Source organism: Podarcis raffonei, chromosome 8 (assembly GCF_027172205.1).
Source record: "Podarcis raffonei isolate rPodRaf1 chromosome 8, rPodRaf1.pri, whole genome shotgun sequence".
In the NCBI taxonomy this organism is placed as follows: Eukaryota; Metazoa; Chordata; class Lepidosauria; order Squamata; family Lacertidae; genus Podarcis; species Podarcis raffonei.
Window position 1 is genome coordinate 89,239,519 of NC_070609.1, and position 19,365 is coordinate 89,258,883.

Below are 19,365 nucleotides of genomic sequence, written 5' to 3' on the forward strand. Positions count from 1 at the left end.
AGGCATTAAAAAGAAAGTGTCAAAACCATGTTGGGGAGGGGATATTGAAAGCAAGAAGAAAAGGAGCCAAGTGGTCTTTGAAGATTTGTGAAGGAATTTGCTGATGAGTTTTATGACCCCTGAGATGCTACTTTTGCTCTGCCTGATAAGGCCTAGTTATCTAACTGTAACCTCTGCTAGTTACGTGACTTAATTTCTATGTACTAGTAAAACTCAGGCAATGAAATGCCTCCATATAAGCCTGTGCAATTTACAAGCCTGTGGACTCCACTTTTGTGGTTCCCCAGCAGCTGCTGTTATTCTGACCAAGTGAAAGGTGTTTCAAACATCACAACTGGTATGGTTAATTGAAGGAAATTCACTGCATCTGGTCTCATGCTCAGCACCAGAAATCATGGCTTTCCTCCATCATCCTGCCATCCTGGTACCCCAGTGACATGCACCTGTGCAGAAGCGTATCAGGACAAGGTTGCCAGGGCCTTCCTCCAAGTGCCAAGACATGGGGTTGCCACAGTAACTTGCTCCCTGCCTGCTCAGTTCTCTTCCACCATTCTGTGACAGGAAGTACTGGAAGGAAACTCACGTAATCGCCCATAACTTGCGCTCTGCCTCATTCTGAGATCTTCTGACGAACGATGAAGGCTGGCCCCTGCAGCTGGACTCCGGACAGGGCTACGATCTGTAAACACGAAGAAAGAAGATTGGAAATGAGAGGATCAGCTTGACACCTTGGAAAGGTTACACTTTGCATTTTTCTTTTTGAGACAATGAACAAAACAAATTGTTCATCACTGCCTCAATGCCTCTGTTTTTGGATGGGCATGCAACTCCATGAAAACCATCATCCTAGCTGAAGTGAAGGACAAGATGGCACCTCTCCCCATTCCATAGACCAAAGCTGATTGGACGGGCACCATTGACAGGGCAGTGTCCTCCCCCGAGTGCAGCAGGCTGGCTTAAGGGAGCATAGGGTGGTAGGGCATTTGGCATGGACATCTCTGTCTTCTAACACCTCACTGCCACCCCCCAGCATCTGCCACCTGAGGCAGCTGCCTCACTCTACCTAATGTGTGGAATGTTTCTATACATTGCCTACATTATGAATTTGGATATGATCCTACAGAAGAAGCCAGTGTGGAGCAGTGGTTAGAGTGTCAGAATCGAACCTGGGAGACCAGGGTTCAAATCCCCACTCCGCCACGGGGCTCACTGGGTGACTTTGGGCCAGTCACTCCCTCTCAGCCCAAACTCCTTCATAGGATTGGACGTAACCACCCAGGGGTCCTTTACCTTTACCTGTGGGGATTAAATGAGGAGAAAGGAGAACCTTGTATGCCACCTTGTATGGGAGAAAAGGTGGGATACAAATGCAAAAACAACAACAATACAATTATGGGTGTGAACCTCTGTCTATACTACCACTGCAAATGTGTCTCTTCCACCTTGCCTGTGCAGAATGGCAAGCTGGGCAACCTGCACTCACTTGTGTTTGAGACAGATTTGCCAATATCTGCCAGGGATCGGTGGATGGGTTTCTTGGTCTGATGACGGTGTTTTCTCAGGAGCACGTAGCTTATTTTCTCGCGCAGTTCTGGTTTCAGCAGGCCGTCTTCTATCTGCTTCTCAATGACATCATCTGGGAGGGAGATATCATAGATGTTACTGGTCTACAGGGCCACCCCACCCCAGGTCGTGCGCTTAACTGTGACAATCCTTGATGCCGCAGGAGGAGGGGGAAAGTCACTGCCATAAGCCTCATTAGTGCCAAATAAGGCTCTAACCATCCATCTAGCCATCTATATCTATCATCTATCTATCTATCTATCTATCTATCTATCTATCTATCTATCATCTATCATCTATCATCTATCTACCTATCATCTATCTATCTATCTATCATCTATCTACCTATCATCTATCTATCTCTATCATCTAGCTATCTATCGGCTATTTGGGATGAACAGCATGTCAAGAGACTAAGAAATGTGTCATTTTAACTTTCATTAATTTTATAATATTTCTTTAAATAGTCCTTAAATTTTTTCCATTCTTCTTCCGCTGAAACCAGGGAAGAGAAGCAGTGGAAGAAGAATGGAAAAAATTTAAGGACTATTTAAAGAAATATTATAAAATTAATGAAAGTTAAAATGATGTTGGATTAGAAAATAAATGGTTGCTATTGGTAATGGATAAGATAAGGAGAATAAGTAAGATCAAACTAAGTTAAAATAAGGGAAGATTTGCTGAATAAATGATTAGAAATTGGAATACAGAAAAGGGAGGCATGAGGAAGTCGGGGAAGTAAGGTACAAGAAAATAAGATCTGAAATTGTACTTGTTTTTTTTGTTTGTTGTGTTTATTGTATTGTATTGTTTTGTTTTGTTTTTGTTGTTATAAAAAAAACCTTTAATAAATTTTTTTTTAAAAAAAGAAATGTGTGTGTGTGTTTTTAATGTTGTATTTTAATCTTGTTTTTAAGTTGTATTTCAATCAACTTGTTTTTATTATTGGTTGTTAGCCGCCCTGAGCCCAGTCTTGGCTGGGGAGGGTGGGGTAAAAATGAAAATGATATTATTATTATTATTATTATTATTATTATTATTATTATTATTATTACATTCACAGTCGCACTTAGAATGGATTACTGAGTGCTAGTATGATTGGTAAAGATATTTGACCACCCAGTTCCTAGAAATACATGCTGATAACTCAGGATTTTGCTACTTTGATAGTGATTTCACTAACCCACTGACCCGTGACAGGGACTTATTTGCGGCAATGGTGGTTCCCCATCTGTGGAGTGTCCTGGCTGAGGTGTGCTTGCCCCCTCACTATTAACATGCAGGAGGGATATTAAAACATTCCCATTCACCCAGATATTTGATGACTGAAAGACGCCTAGCAACCTAGAAATTATTAGCTGTGACAGTATGTGACTGGTTTTTTTAAAAAATTAGATGTTCCTAACGTTTTAATTTTTAAAAGTATATTCTTAGTTATTTTAAATTTTCTAAAGAAGTTTTTGTTTTATTTTTAATTGCACTGTTTTATTACTTTGTTGTTTGCTGCCCATGGCTGCTTCTGGAGGACAAAGGGTTGTAGCCACGCAAACAATAAAATCCCCTTTTCAGAAAAAATAAAATACTCAGTGCCCCCCTGGAAATCTACCTCCTTTAAGCAAACAAAAGAAGAAGTGATAAATTTGTGTTCTTTTATGTATCTCTAGTTTCTCCCTATGTCCTACAACATAGTAAAGAAAGATGTTGTTGTAAATAAGGAACCTTGAAGCTTGAAATTATAAAATTATTTATTAAAACCCATGGGGCAGACTGGAGAGAAGACTGCCGGCTCAGTCCAATCCGCCTGCCATTGGCCAAATAGGCAGGCAAGCTGCAATCCACTTCCCGGGCCTGAGGGAAGCCAAAAAGGGTTCCCCCAAGCCTGGCCAACAGGGCTGATGGATCCAGGAGAGGCGTTTTTTGCCATCCTGCAACAGCGCCCGATCTGGTGGTAAGCGTCATTACACAATAGATGAAACATGTATGAAGGGTTTTTCAAAATTTTCTTCTCTTGTTTCTTTATGCTTCTTCCGCCCCTGTATTTTTATTCAGTGCCCCCCAGTTGCACCCAGGCTACTACAGCCTCCTGGTTTATCCCTCCCAGCACCCCCAGGGGAAAGTATTGCCCACTTCAGGAAGCACTGGACTAGTCATGGCGTTGGTCACCAGCCTGGATAGCTTTAAAAGAGGATTCGACAAATTAAATGGATGATAAAGCTATCAATAGCTACTGCTTGTTGTGAATCACTTTGAGTTGCTTTTGTAAAAATAGAGACGAGTAACCTTAATAAATAATAACAGCCACAATTATGTTCTATCTCCACTGTCTGAGTCAGAATGTCTCTGAAAGATCAGCTGCTGGGAATGACAAGTGGGGAGAGGAGCACTGTTTTCAGGCCCCACCTGCAGGATTCCCATTGGGGCACCTGGTTGGCCACAGTGAGAACAGGATGAAATTTAAAGACTATTTACAGAAACATTGTAATATTAATGAACGTTAGAAGGATGTTGGAATGATGTTATGTGGTTTTAGCAGAAATGTTATAAAGGATTAGGAAAAAACTGACTGTTAATTGGTGAAAGGAGGGAAAGTGAAGTTACATTATATTAAGATAAATTACAGGACAAAAATTTGAAAAGATGGAAAGGATTTGCAGAAACAGATAATCGAACTAGAATACAAAAAAGGGAGGTGTGAGGAGGTCAAGGAAATAAGCTAATGAAAGATAAGTTATGGGAAGATTCGCTGTATTTTTTTTAATGGATTTTATTTTTCTGTTTTTTCTTTCTTTTTCTTATTCTTGTTTCTTCCTTATTGTGATGTGTTGTATTGTTTTTGCTTAAAATTGTGTTGTTTACTTTTTCTTTCTGTAATCTTTAAAACTTTAATAAATATTATTTTTTTAAAAAAGAGAATAGGATGAAGGACTCTTTGGACTCTTCCTATTGACTGAAATACATTACAGTTCATGGTCCTGACACGCCCCCTCATTATTGGTTGAATCACAGAATCATAGAGTTGGACGGCACCCCAGGGTCATCTAGTCAAACCTCCTGCAATGCAGGAACCTCAGCAGTAACTTCCGAATGCCTCACTGATTTGCTCAGCAGCTTCTGAGTGGATTGTGCTTATAGTTGCATGTCTGAGGTTCATACCTATTATTTGCGGCAAGGAGTAGCCATCTAGATCGAGCATCACGGTCCCCGTCTGCAGGCAAGTGCGTAGCTCAAAGAGGCTATGCAAAGATAAGGTTGACACGTGTGGTTTGCTCCATCTCTCCCCTCCTTCTTCTACCTTCTCTTCAAACTTGATCCACCTGAAACAAAGATGAAGGAGATGAGACATGAATAGTGCTCAGCATAAATGATACACATGTGGGATGACCAACATGTCTTATTAATGCATGGAGGGGTTAATGCCATAGAGTAAGCTGTCCTGCCAGGCATAGCTAGGGCACTCCCTCTTGGGAGTAAGCTAATCAAGCCTATTGTTGTATTTCAGTCTACCAGATAAGCCCAGTGTGTGAGGTCTGAGCTGGTTGCCACCAACAATATAGATGTGTGCAATCTGTGTGTACAATCACACAGTAAGTGTCTTTTGGAACAGCAGGCTTAAGTTCTGTTAAGAGGCAAGGCAGCTGTTGGGGAAATTTTCACTTTTGGCAGCATTCAGGATAAAACTGCAAAAACATACAGTGTATTTTAAGAGTATTTGCTATAGTTGTTGTTTGTTGTTGTTGTTGTTGCCAATAGTAATAACCAAATAATCAATGTAAGGCAGTCATCTTTTTGTTAAACAAAATGATATGTCTGTTGCATTGCTGGTACTAGTGCCATTTAACGATTTATGGCCACTTCCAGACTGTCACTAATTTGCAGATACGTATAATTAAATTGTACACCAGCAAATTTAGGCTGCGCAATTAAAGTGGATTTGGAGCCCCTGTGCAACAAGTCTACTCTCAAAAATGAAACAACTCCCCAATGCTTTTATGTTATGAAAAGTAACGGGAAAATGCACTAGAACGATGATGGTGATACTGGGCGATGAATATAACCTCCATGCAAACAAATCCAAATGAGTGCTGCTCAATAAACAGCAATGTCATATAACCATACACAACCACTTTGGGCTATATATAAGGATGAACGCTTAATAAACAGGTCATCTGGAAGAGCGCCATACAACTGTCATTCAGTTATAAACTACTGCTTTAAAGAAGTCATTACAAGTGATCCTACATAAGGGAGGGGGTACTTTTAAAAACAGTATGTCCAAAAGTCTGGACTAAAGTTTTATTTATTTCTAGATTGCCTATTGACCATAATCTTCTGGGTGGTGTACAAGAATCAATAAAACAGCAGAAGAGCTCCATTTTGGCAGGCCCAAAATTTTACTTTCAAACTCCTTCTTGCTTAAGGGTGTGTGCATTTAGTCACTTAGCTCCCTATGTAAATTTGGAATCTGACATCTTTCCATCAGAATTCATTCTGATTTCTTTGTGGGGAAGTGATATGGTATGAATTGATCCTGATCCTCATGCCACTTGGCCACAGCCATGGCTTTCCGCAAAGAATCAAGGGAACTGTCATTTGTTAAGGGTGCTGAGAGTTGATAGGAGACCACTATTCACCTCACAGAGATGCACTTCCCTGAGTTCTCTGAGAAGAGGGATTGATTGTTAAACCTTCTGGACATGGGGGTGGGGATATGGGTCTCCTAAAAACCCTCACCACCCTGCACAGATTACAGTTCCCATGATTCTTTGGGGGAAGAAGCCATGACAGTTCAAAGTGGTACATATGACCCTGCTTTAAATGTATACTGCAGAGGGGGCCATAGGCTGTAACCACCTTGTAGCAGGGATCTTCCTTTTCATAATTTGTAAAGGATCATGAATACGGATTGTGCTATATAACCAATTAACATCAAGTCTTCCTTTGCAAATTCTCCTCAGAACACAGGAGCCAGGCTTGTGCACAGAAATGGGGAAATCAGAATGACTGCACAACAAAGGCTGAATAACCTCCCTGCACACTTTGTACAAACAGTGCAGGATGAGTGCCCAAAAAACAGTTTGTCTGGAAGTGACCCGTGTCACAGAAGTACATAATGAGTTGTGATCCAAAGCATCTGTGGAAGAAGGCACCACAAGTCAAAGGCAACACATTTTAAACATGGCTGTTATTATCTTTCTGTGTGCAATACAAGTATAACAAATAAAAGTGGGGTGTGTAGACATGAATATTCTCTTTTTACTCCCCCACCCCTACCCCCTTAGCATTGCAGTACTGTATATAACCAGGAAAGTAGGACCATTACAGTGAGCTGTAATGTTTCTTGCTTGTTGATGTGCCATTTTTAGGCAAAGGAGGGCAGAGGAGTCATTCCCTTTCCCCACCCCCAGCACACACATTTCAAAGCACATGTACTTCAGGAATGCTTTGATATGTGGCCAACTCACTGGTTCTACGCTCCTCTGTACCAGGTATGCATGCCAAAGGTGCAAATCCCTTTATTCAAAGAGGCAAATGTTTAGCCTATCTTGATAATATTGATTCAGAATTATTAGAGCAAAACAAAATAACCCTAATAAATGCTCATAAAATATGCTCCTGTTTTGCAATTTAATCCAGAACAAAGAGCAGGCTGTGAAAGTTTCTCAGCTTTCAACTAGATGGAGAACTACAGAGTTCAATGGCTGCACTGCCTGTGGGCAAGTGGTGGCTGGGACCACCAGCAGGTGGAGTCAGAACCAATGACAGGCAGAGTCACTCTGCTGCACTGGATGTAAGGAAACAGGCAGGTGGGTAGGGGCTGGCTGAAAGCAGACGGCATTTGGTGGCCAGTGCCTCATTTGTCCTAATGGACCAGCCTCCATGACTGTGGGCCCTAACACAGCTGACAGAAATATCTTTAGGTGCCATTTACCATCTCTCTGAAGCCACTGGGAGATGTCATCAAGTGTGATGAAGCAGCAAAAAAGGCTAATGCTATTCTAGGCTGCATCAACAGAAGTCTAGTGTCCACATCGAGGGAAGTCATAGTCCCACTCTAGTCTGCCTTGGTCAGATGCCACCTGGAGTCCTGTGTCCAGTTCTGGGCACCATAATTTAAGAAGGATATTGACAAACTGGAACGTGTGTAGAGGAGGGCGACCAAGATGATCAATGGTCTGGAAACCAAGCCTTATTTGGAATTTCCATAGAATGCTGTTTGCTCCAATTCAGCTTTAAATAGTGGGTTTTTGCACGGAAAGCTCCAGAGCAAAAAAGACACTCAGACACGGAGCTTGAAAACACAGAACATGCCTGAAAAGTGCAGAGGGAAGTGTGGCCAGTGGCAGTCCCTGGCACCCCAAATTTCAGTGGCTCCTAGATCTGCCTTTGGTACAGCTAAGCCCTGTGTTAGGTTGTCTAGGATGGGAGCTTTCTATTTAAAGCAACTGTGCCATTTTGATTGGTGCCGGGCTCTGAGGATGAAAATTCCTATTTTGACTTGCCAAAGGTTCATTTGCAAAGTACCAGCCTTTTACTATGTGAAGCGAAGCCTAGGCACCCTGCAGCTAAATTCCTGATCTGGATTCCTAAGTCAAGGAGAGCGGAAATCCTGAGCTGGCAATGCTAAAATGCTGACAAAGAGAGGCAAGCAGAAAGCCTCGTGGACTGTGGCAGTGGTACAGAATTTCGAACGGTTTCAGCCATTGGCATTTTGTTTTTAGAATAGGAAATGCACAGGGCTCTCACCCTGGAAACAGTAATGTATGAGTGTTTGATGGGTTAATTTCCACATGTTCAGTGGACAGTATCCTGCCCTGTCATAATAGATACATGATAGGGGACATGTGATTTTTAAGAACGCAATAATGTAAGAAGAGTCTCACTGCAGTAACAAGCCAAGGACTCATCCAGTGTCGCATCCTGTTCTCGCAGTGGGCAGTCATATTCCTCCATGAAGTCTGTGAGTGGAACTTGAATGCAAAGAGGGTTTGGGGGCTAGCACAACCTTCTGGGACTCACTAAAATGTATTCACTGAAAGCACCTGAAATCTAGCACGGCTGTGACAGGATGGCAATACCTCCTGGAGATCACCTCAAGCAGCGTTACGCTGGGAGTAACAGGCCCTTAGCTTCTCTCCCACAATATTCTCCTCTGTTAGAGCAGAGATATGTTTCTCTCTCTCAAGAATATAAGGAGAACGTGCTGGATCAAGCCAAGAGCCCACCTGGTCCAGCACTCTGTTCTCAAAGCGGCCACCCAAGTGTCTATATAGGAAAGCCCCCAAGAAGCACAACAATGTTCTCTTGCCTTTTGCCTAACTCAGCAAATTTTCTTGGACGGGCTCTGCTTAGAAACCAGGGATTAAGATGTTTCTGTTATATAGGGCTCTCTCAAGCTGTGCTTATCCAGAGCATGGCTGTTGCCTTTTCTGGGGGCTTTTCAGTATTGCCCAGCAGAGTCTCTACATTGTTAACCCGTGTGCTAGGAAGAAAACTCCATGCTTTTGAAAATCTCCTCCTCCTCCTTGATAACCATACTAGACATTCTTCTTAAACAATCATTATCACAGCTACCTAGAATGCGGATGGTCACCCATCCTAGAATGCAGACGGTCAGGGACCACCCCTCTTCTTGGTTCTCTGGAGCAGCCTTTTCCCCTTCCAATATTTTGAGTTATTGGCTGCATTCATATGGCAGTTTGTTCTGTTTTCCTGACATTTCCCTAGTTTTAATTTCTGCATTATATTTGTGCTTCCACACAACAAGAAAACGGCTTTTGGGAGGAGCTATTCTGAATACAAAACCCAAGTATGAAGGCTCTGCCTGCCCCGTCCCTCCTGGCGCTGAGGGAGCACATTAGACAAGGTCATTATGTGGCACAAGCTTGGAGCCACTGCGGGGCATGTGGGGCAGAGGGAGACAGAGTTAATCAAAATCTATCTTATTAACTGCCTGACCTCACGGCATTGATCCCATTTAAACATGGCATAAACACCCACAAATCCCTTTGTTCTTCACCACTGAGAGGCTCAGCTAGGCTCAAACCTGCTATTCGAGTCCCTGACTCTTCCCCTCCCTGCTGCTCAAACTCAGGATGTGAAATTTAGTAAATAATAATAATAATGAAAAAACGACTGGTTATAAAGCCTCAGCTGGAAAGGAAATTCCATGTGGATTTCGTTTGTGTGAAAAACGTTAGTAAGCTGGTAATTCAATAAAGTAAGGACATCTTGCATTCTCTCTAATACTTTGATAAAAGTTATGGGGCTTTTAAAAGGTTTACTTTATTGGTTTGCAATAAAAGAGCAAAGTTAACTCTTTAACTGCTGGCTGCAAATAAGGCTCATAGCAAGGTGGCTTTTTCTTGTGACTTATTCACATAGTTCAGATTTATGCTGCCAGTTCAGCATGGGGCTGGCCTAAGGGAACTGACTTGCACACTGCCAAGATAATGTTTAATTCAGACTCAACAGCCTATTTCCTTGAAAGCAAACCCCACTGTGGCTTACTTCTTAGTAAATGTGCTTAGGATCTCACTCTGAGAGCTCTAAGTTTGCAGGAGATGGCCAGAGGAGATTGGGTGCCAACTGGGGAAACTGGAGGAAACAGTGTGTGTGTCTATGTGGTGGCAGGGGAAAGTCACTGAAGTTGGCTGCAGCCTCCATGCAGGAGCGGGAATGCAGGGAGGAAATGGCAAAGGAAACCCTTAAACGGGGTTGGCCAATCTGCGGCCCTCAAAATCAGCTCCAGGCCTGAGCCCAGTAGCAGCAGAATGGATTTAAGAATGTAAGAAGAGCCTTCTAGATCAGGCCAATGGCCCATCGAGTTCAGTAGCATGATCTTACAGGGGATGACCAGACACCTTTGGGAAACCAGCAAGCAGGACCGCCCCCCTTCCTCTGGTCTCCAGCAGTTGGTCTTCAGAAGCATTGCTGCCTCCAACTGTGAAGGCAGAGGAGGACCGTCCTGGCTGGTAGCCTTCAATAGCCCTCCCCTCCATGAAGGATCCATGCTGGTCCAACAAAAGCTGACCATGGCTTCCTGTTATGTGTGAACCAGCTTTCGGGGTGTTAATTTCTGTTCTGGTTGCAAAACAGAAAGCAATGAGCATATGAAACAGGCTAGGACTGAAGGCATTCAATAGCTTTCTCCACCCCACCCCCCAAACACTCACTTTGGATCACTGGACAAGGTAATAATCCTTTTACCCCTGATAAATAATATTTTGCAGCTTTTAGTTTGCCCAGAAGTGACAGCGTGGCAAAGAAGACTGTGAATCAAGGCATCTCTCAAACCAGGTTCTACTCTCTTAAAAATTATGGCCTGCCTCCAGCAAAGGCCTTCTTCCTTCAAGAGCGCATACCTCAGGAGGAAAATGTGTGAGTCACCCAAGAGAAGCAGCTGCTTACAAGCCTCCCGCTTTTTCCATACCTGGCTGATTCCTTCCACTCCATTTCCTCTCCGTCATGCTGGAGCGTGTCCATCTCAGTGAAGAGGGTGGGGTTGGGGGGGTCGTCATCTTCACCCAGGATATACCGGAGGCGTTCAGCCGCTGGAGACACTGAGCCAAGATTGGAAAAGAGAATCAGTGACAGGCAGGTGCTATTCACATGTTCCAGATTTTCAGTTCAGTTGCTCTAGAAAACCATCTAGAAGAGATGGTGATGATATTTTATTTATACCCTGCCCATCTGGCTGGGTTGCCCCAGTCACTCTGGACAGCTTCCAACACACATAAAAATAATAAAAATAAAATCAAACATTAATAGTAATAATCTGATCCAATATAAAAAATCACAATAACTTTAAAATAATCAACTTATATGAAATAAAGCAATATTCAGTATTATTATTTATTCAACTTATACACTGCCCTATACCCGGACGTCTCAGGGTGGTTCCAACAAGACTACAACATATAATGTTGTATATGAAAACAAATTTTAAACAATTAAAAACACTAGCAGGATTGACATAAACATGAGCAGTAAGAAATAACTTAAGGGAGCAAAAATGTTACATTTGTAAATAGGTTTGAATTGGTTATGCAATAAGATTATGATATAAAATGAGGAACCACACAGAGGGGAGGAGCGAAGTAAAAGAAAAAGCAGGTTGAATTTGTTTATATTTATATTTTGTTGTTAAAATATTGTAAAATGGAAAAATAAAATATTATAAAAAAGCAATATTCAATAATCTATTAGAATCCAATAGGAAACAATAAAATTAAACATCAGCAAATAATAATTAAACGGTTTACACTTATCAATTACAATAAATAATTACTAAATAAAAATAACAGCAAATCACAATGCATAAAATACCACAAAACATATAAAACCATTTTAAAGGATCAAAATGAGAAACAAGGACACACAACTTATAATTTATTTATTTTCAACTATCCCTGAGCTACTCTCTTTCCAGTTGCTTCTGCTATTCTCAAATTCATGGTCTGGGAAAGGCTTCTAGGGCTGGAGGGCTGGACAAGGCAGGGGCCTGATGACCAGCAGAAAGTCTGTCTCCCTTCAGTTCTTCAATTAAAGATCAAGTAAAAGAGTAGGGTTTGTTGCAAGGGATGTAATTATGGTGAAATGCTAATATACGCTTTGGAGGTCCCACCTTGAACCTTGTCAGTGGGGCTGAGCTAACCCAAACCTAATCTGCTTTTGGTGGTAGTGAGAGCCTTTCCTAGCTTGGTGCCTCCAGCTGTTTTTGACTACAACTCCCATCAGTATATTTAAGGCAGGATTGACTGCAATACCTTCCCTCCAGTACAGTACAGTCATACCTTGGGTTACAGATGCTTCGGGTTGCGCAATTTTGGGTTGTGCACCGCGCCGAACCTGAAAGTACCGGAATGGGTTACTTCTGGGTTTCGGCGCTTGCGCAGAAGCGCCGAATCGCAACCCGTGCGTGCGCAGATGCGGCGCTGCAGGTTGCGGACGCTGCGGGTTGCAAACGTGCTTCCCGCACAGATCACGTTTGCAACCCGAGCGTCCACTGTAATCTTTGGAAATTGTGGTGTAGGTTTAACTGTTATACTGTCCTTCCAACAATAGGTGGCACTGTGTCCAGCTGAGGCCATGAGCCATGCTGTTGTTCTGGACCAGAGCTTTCCAAACTGTGTGTCATGAGACATTAGTGTATCGGCTGCAGTGTGTAGGTGTGCCACACGAATGCTCTCCATGCCCCGCCCAGGACTGGAAAGGGAGTGGGCAGCCCACCGGTTTACTAGTAAAACTGAATTAGTGTGTTGCGAAATGGTGCATAAAAGGTGTGTCACCAACATGAAAAGTTTGGAAAGTTCTGTTCTAGACTGTTCTTTCTGCAATAAGGCTGTTCCTTAGCTACATGACCAACAAAGTGCATCACATAATCCCATACATCCTGGAAGACGAAATGAAACAATGGGTGCACATGAAGATAGATAAAACAGGACCCCGCCCTGCCTACAGCGAATCCATTCCTCCAAAACAAACTAAGGAGATTCCCACAACACTAAACAGATCCACACAATGCCTTCTTAAAGCATGGGAGGAAAAAGCAAGAAAACTGGTCCCATTCCCATCGCCACTAATTCCCCTGGCCCAACACCCGCTATTCCACCAAGAATCCCAAGCATCCAAATAAAAACCTGGCAAACTAAAGGCCTATATCACCTACCGACTTTTACCAAAATTACAACCCCATATCAACATGGGAAATACAAGATAAACTAGGGGACACTTGAATACTCTGGCTGACCCTACCACCAACTACAAGCCTTCCTAAACAACCCAGCTACAAAAACAGCAGCCACCAGGCCACTGACTAGCTTTGAGAAACTCCTCCTAACAACAGAGGGACAGAATAAAGGGGTGGCCTCTACAATATACAAAATACTCCTCCAAGACTCTACAAACCCTCTTACCACAATTAAAAACCAAGGAAGCATGACATAGGATATGAATTAAACCCTACCCAATGGTCTAGACTATAGACCATCATTTAAATCCATCTCAGCCAATAATAGTAATAGTAATAATAATAATAATAATAATAATAATAATAATAATAATAATTTATTACTTATATTAGGGAGAGAACTCACCCTAAAACGTATACATAGATTGTACATAGCAACATGGAAGCTGGCACTAATACACCCAGGAACCTCATCTAAATGTTGGAGAGACTGCACTTCCATAGACACACACGTCCACATGTGGTGGAAATGCCCCAAAGGTCAATCTTTCTGGATATCAGGGCTGCAGGAAATTTCCAAAATAACAAAACAGGTAATAGAAGCAACTCCAGGACAGCGCACACACACACACACACACACACACACACACACACACACACACGACAAGTAAGTCATAAGTTACTTGCAGCAGCTAGAAATATCATAACTAGACACTGGAAGGAGCTATGAGGAGTGAACATAGACCACTGGTACCAAAATATATGGAAAACCGCTCTACTAGAGAAGTTAACCAACAAACTCTAAATACCATGGGGATAAGCAAGTGAGGACACCTTCATCTCAGTATGGCTTCCCTTTATCACATACACCGCTCAAAAAGACAGCACAGCCTCTCCTTCCCAACAGCATATGACTCAGTATGGCTAACTTCATCCAACAACCTACCCCCCCCCCCAGCACACACAAACAAGCCACACTGCAATCAACAGAGCACAACCAAACAAATCTGGGACCCCCAACCTCTTGCAGTATCAATAAAAAAGAAATAAAGTAAAATAAATGGGGTTTCAGAGTTTTTAGGGGTTTTTGAATGTTTTATGTAGTTTTGTAGTAGTTTTATGTAGTTTTTATGTAGTTTTTCAATTTCATTGTTCTGCATGGGACAATGACAATAAAGATATTGTGTATCGTGTGTATCGTGTATCGTGTAAAGACAGTCATACCTCGGGTTGCGAATGTGATCCATGCAGGAGGCACTTTTGCAACCCACAGTGCAGTGTTTGTGTCTGCCGTGATGTGATTCGGCACTTCTGTGCATGCACATGACATCATTTTGCACTTCTGCGCATGTGCGAGCACCGAAACCCGGAAGTAACCTGTTCCAGTACTTCTGGGTTCAGTGCGGTCCACAACCCAAAAATGCACAACCCACAGTGTTTGCAACCCAAGGTATGACTGTACATAAACGAAGGACTACCCATGTGATGCTGACACAAACCCCTACACTAGCAACAGACAATAGAACAATACTCTCTCTTTCCTCCTCCCTTTTCCCTCATGCAAGATGTATACGACAAAATAGATAAATGTAAATCACTAAATGCAATCAAACTCTGAAAAAGCATACAAACTGAAAGTGGAGACAACAAATGTACCTTTTCTTGTTTATCTATTTTTATTGTAACAAAACAAAACAAAACTTTAATAAAAACAAACAAACAAAAAAAGAAGCTGTTCCTTGGCTAAGTAACCAATTTGGTTTGGCACCGTCTCTGAAATAACCTGACAGAGCTGTGACTGCTGAATAGCAGGTTCCCAGCACCTTTATTAAATAAATAACAGACCCCAGATTTCCTTGAGAGTTTGGTGAATTTGTAAACTTGTAAACTGCCCTGAGATCTTTTTATGAAGGGCGGTATATAAATTTCAACAACAACAACTTGCTCTAAGATTTTACTGTTGATGGGCCCTCAGTTTTTCCTCTCCTTGGCACCCCATCTCCCTCCGCGCTCTCTCGCTCTCTCTCCTTTCCTTCTTCAGTTTCCTTCTAACAACTGACAAAGGGAAATGAGTACCTGAGAAGTTTTTAATATTTGGGCTGTTTGTACACCATGCCTTTAAAGCTCATTCAAAACACATTCCTTTCCCTCCAATAATTTCTGGGCATGGTAGTTTAGCCCTCATAGAGTTACAGTTCCCCCAAACCCTTAACAAACCATCGGGCTCAGAACTCTCTGAGGGAAAGAATGTGCTTTAAAGGTATTTTGCAGGTGTGGAGAAACTTTGGCCCTCTGGATGTTGCTAAACTACAATTCCAAACTAGAATCACAGAATTGCAGAGTTGGAAGGGAGCCCAAGAGCCTCCATTCCAGCCTCCATTCCAGCTTGTCAATATCCTTCTTAAACTGTGGCACCTAGAACTGGACACAGTATTCCAGGTGGGCTCTGATGAAGGCAGAAGAGAGCAGGACTATTACTTCCATTGATCAGGACACTACTTCTGTTGATGCAACCTAGAATTGCATTAGCCTTTTTTGCTGCTGTCTCATGTTGTTGACTCACATTAAGTCGTAGCATATCCCGCAACATTTTGGAACAACCAATGAGGGTATACCCCCACCCCCCAACCCGCTGCCCCCGTTGCTCACCCCCTCATCACAACCCCCCTCACCCCTCCCTCCCGGCTCATAGCTTTTTCCACAGCCTCCACCTCCTCCTTCTTTGCAGCCTGAGCCTGCGCCAGCCAGTGCAGCCTCAGGAGAAGCTGCACCGAGCAATACAGCCTTGCGAGAAGCCATGTCAACCAGACCATTTTTTGGTCCTGCGCTCTGGTGTGAGCCAACTGACTCGCAGCACAGGGCAGGTTGGGAAAATGCTTGTCTTTTGGTCCTGCATTCTGGCGCAGTCAGAGCATGGGAGGCAAAAGGGAACATGCAGGATTGGGATCAGAAGTCGGACTGGCTTCTATGAATCTGGATGTCCCGCTTTAAATGGGACAGTTGGGTGGTATGTCTTAGTTCAGCAACTTCTGGAGGGAAAATGGTTCCCCACATCATGTATAGTCCAAGCAGCAAACAGAGCCAAGCACTGGGGGTGGTTTAAAGGCCTTCCAGCCCAGCCCCTCTCCTCCACGCTCTGGTGCAAGGCAGACTATCAGCCCCCACAGACCCCACCCTATTGCAATCCAGGCCAGAGGCTGCCACAAGCAGAGAGCAAACTTCAAGTCCCTTGGACAGATTCCCTGCAGAGAGCCAAGTAAATCATACGGCAAAAAGAACCCCGGAACCAGAGGTGCCAGCTTGTGAGGGCGACATTGTGTGCAGGACATCAGGAGGTGCCACGGCAGAACCAAATGCAGTGGCAGCGCGGCTTCAATGGCCGGTGGCTCCTCCTGCTGCCGCATTTTGGCCAAAAGGGCTGGGCCCCTGCCCTGAACTGCACACAGTTACAGTGGTACCTCAGGTTACAATCGCTTTGGGTTACAAACGCTTCAGGTTACAGACTCCGCTAAACCAGAAGTAGTACCTCAGGTTAAGAACTTTACCTCAGGATGAGAACAGAAATCGTGCGCCAGTATCACTGTCCTAACTAATGTGGAGATTGGCCGGATGCAGGCAGAGACCACCTGCCAAAGCACTTGTACTTAAGTGAATCTCCCCACTCATTAATGGCAGAAAAAGTGACTTCGGAATCTTCAAATATCAAACGGCTGTCAAATGGAAGATGGAGGCAGTTTGTTTTCTGCTGCTCTGGAGGGTAGGATTCACATAACAAGAAAAGAGATTCTGACTAAACATTAGGAAGAACTTTCTGACAGTAAGAACTGTTTGACAGCAGAATGGACTCCCTCAGAAGGTTGTGGACTCTCCTTCATGGGAGTTTTTTTTAAAAAAACGGGTTGGATGACCATCTGCCGTGGATTCTATAGTTTTGTCCTGGATCTTAGACAAGTCAACCAAAGAACTGCAACCCTAGACTAGATTATTATTCTATTAAGCCAGACAACCCTTTGGCACAACAAAATCTTTGCGCATTTTTCAGTGGCCCAGGCCCGTCAGATTCACAATTTCAGAATGTGGCAAATAGCCGCCAGTTCTCCCAGCACCTCAGATGAAAAGACCGTTTGAATAATAATAATAAGCTGTTTGAGGTAACAACTCATTAAAAAACAATATGCCCATTCAGGACCCATCAATATGAAGATAATTAGCAATTCATGCCTAACTCCTTCCACAAAGAGGGCTTGAAATATGGAACGATTGGCAAAATAGAAAATAATGGTGAAAGAGAGCACTGTTGGCTTGCAGAGATCGTTTTTATTTGGAGCTTGATGAGACTGGGACCTGATAGTCCAAGCAAACTGCGAAGCTGAGTTGGCTTTTGGGGTTCTGTGCTGCCCTCTTAAATGTTGGGATAGGAGAGGGGTTTGTTTGGTCTGTGCTTTAAACTGAATTGACCCAGGGTTGTCTCCAACTAAGCTCTACTCAGAGTAGACCCAACTGGAATTAATGAACCTTAGTCATGTCCATTAACTTCAGTGGGTCTACTCTGAGTAGGACCATGCATTGGATACAAGGCTTTATTAACACTTCTTGGATTAATAAAATGATTGGAAAGTAATAACCTTTCAGATTTCACACTTCTCCAAATTATTCAATATGATTCTTAATTTAGAAACCGTACCAAAATGCATAAAAATTATATATTTTAGGATAAAGTAAAAATCCACACATTATGATAAAATACATATGTAAACACATAATTATGATGAAAAGTGTTTTAAAGTACATATCTAAGTATGAATATTTTGTACGGATATTTTAAAATTGAAGACTGATGCAAAAATGGGATAGAAAAGACATATATTTACATTATATTTCCCATTAATTGATATGTTTCAATGTTTAGTTTGTTTTACAATGACTTTAAAATGTTATAAAGTTCACATATTCTAACTGATCTATTTGTTGCACTGTCATGTTGCGTTTCAAAATGATTTAGTATCCGTTTGTTCTTGTAATGAAGTATTGTACTGGTTGCATTTTTTGTGGTTGTGAGTTGCTTCGAGGATACCTATATGGAAAAGCAGCACACAAATTTAAGTGATGAATAAATTTAAATGACAAACGCATGCAAAACAGGTAGACCTGTGAGGGTTGAAGTGCAGTTCCCGGACTCCTCCCTGTGAAGGAACTGGAAGGGTGAAGGAAGCGCCTGGCTGCTCAACTGCCCACTCAGCGCTGCTTGCTGAGAACAAGCTTGGCAGATTTTCTTCTAAATCTCCACGCTCACATGGTTTTTAGATCTTTGGCGGCATGCAAGGCAGCAGGCAGGGCAGCCTTATCCCAGTAGCTAGTGTGTGTTCATAGACTGCATGTGTGTATGGGCATAAAAACAAATTCAGAAAATAAAGGAACTGCGAATATTGATGTTCGAGGACAGGTTTGAGTTCTAACATCACCAGCATTTCAAGTGGGAGGCTAATGCACCCATTACCCAGAAGTTTCTTCAGCAAACCATGAGTTGTCCCACAGACAAGCAAAGATGATGTGGATTATTTCTCCAAATCTCATTCCCCCACACCCCCAGCTGCTCTTGTGACTGGGCAGTAGTTGTTACAAACCCCAGGGTCCGGGGGGGGGGGCTTTTTCAAGAGTGGATGTGTTACTGCCTTTTTAAGGGAAGCAGGTGCTGTTCCATTGCAGTGGGTGCCGATCACCACACCCTGGACCGACCAGGTCAACCTGCTCAGACTGGGTTTCACCAGGCAGGATGGACAAGGATCAAGTGAGAAAGCTGGTTACATCATTGCAGGTGTCTTCTTGGCACCATCAGGCTATATATACTGAAACAGACCCCATAAAATATGGGAAGTCACGGTACTGGAACCTTGAGTGAATTTGCAATATTTGCAGGGCACTATGGAGCCGAGCAACTTTTTAATCCACTGAGTGCCATGCAAACTGGTGCTGAGTGCTCCAGAAGGTCACCCATCACTTCTGCTATGGCTAGCCTTTGGACCACCTGGAACAACTCTACTGGATTGCTCATTGAGGATGCAGTACAGGTGGACTCTCAGGAGAGAGTGGGTCAATAGCTCTCCTTACCTCAC

General features: G+C 42.9%; 1 protein-coding gene across 4 annotated transcripts in view; it reads right to left on the bottom strand.

Annotated features, from left to right (window-relative positions):
• Positions 1–19,365, bottom strand: part of SLC4A5 (solute carrier family 4 member 5) — a 72,527-nt gene that overhangs the window by 43,062 nt on the left and 10,100 nt on the right. For all 4 annotated transcript variants that reach the window (XM_053401466.1, XM_053401465.1, XM_053401463.1 and 1 more), the window contains exons 2-5: positions 10,994–11,123; positions 4,717–4,877; positions 1,484–1,636; positions 584–679 (exon numbers count right to left, since the gene is read on the bottom strand). In XM_053401466.1, coding sequence (XP_053257441.1) covers positions 584–679; positions 1,484–1,636; positions 4,717–4,877; positions 10,994–11,123 — 540 coding nt within the window. The remainder of the gene's footprint in view (positions 1–583; positions 680–1,483; positions 1,637–4,716; positions 4,878–10,993; positions 11,124–19,365) is intronic.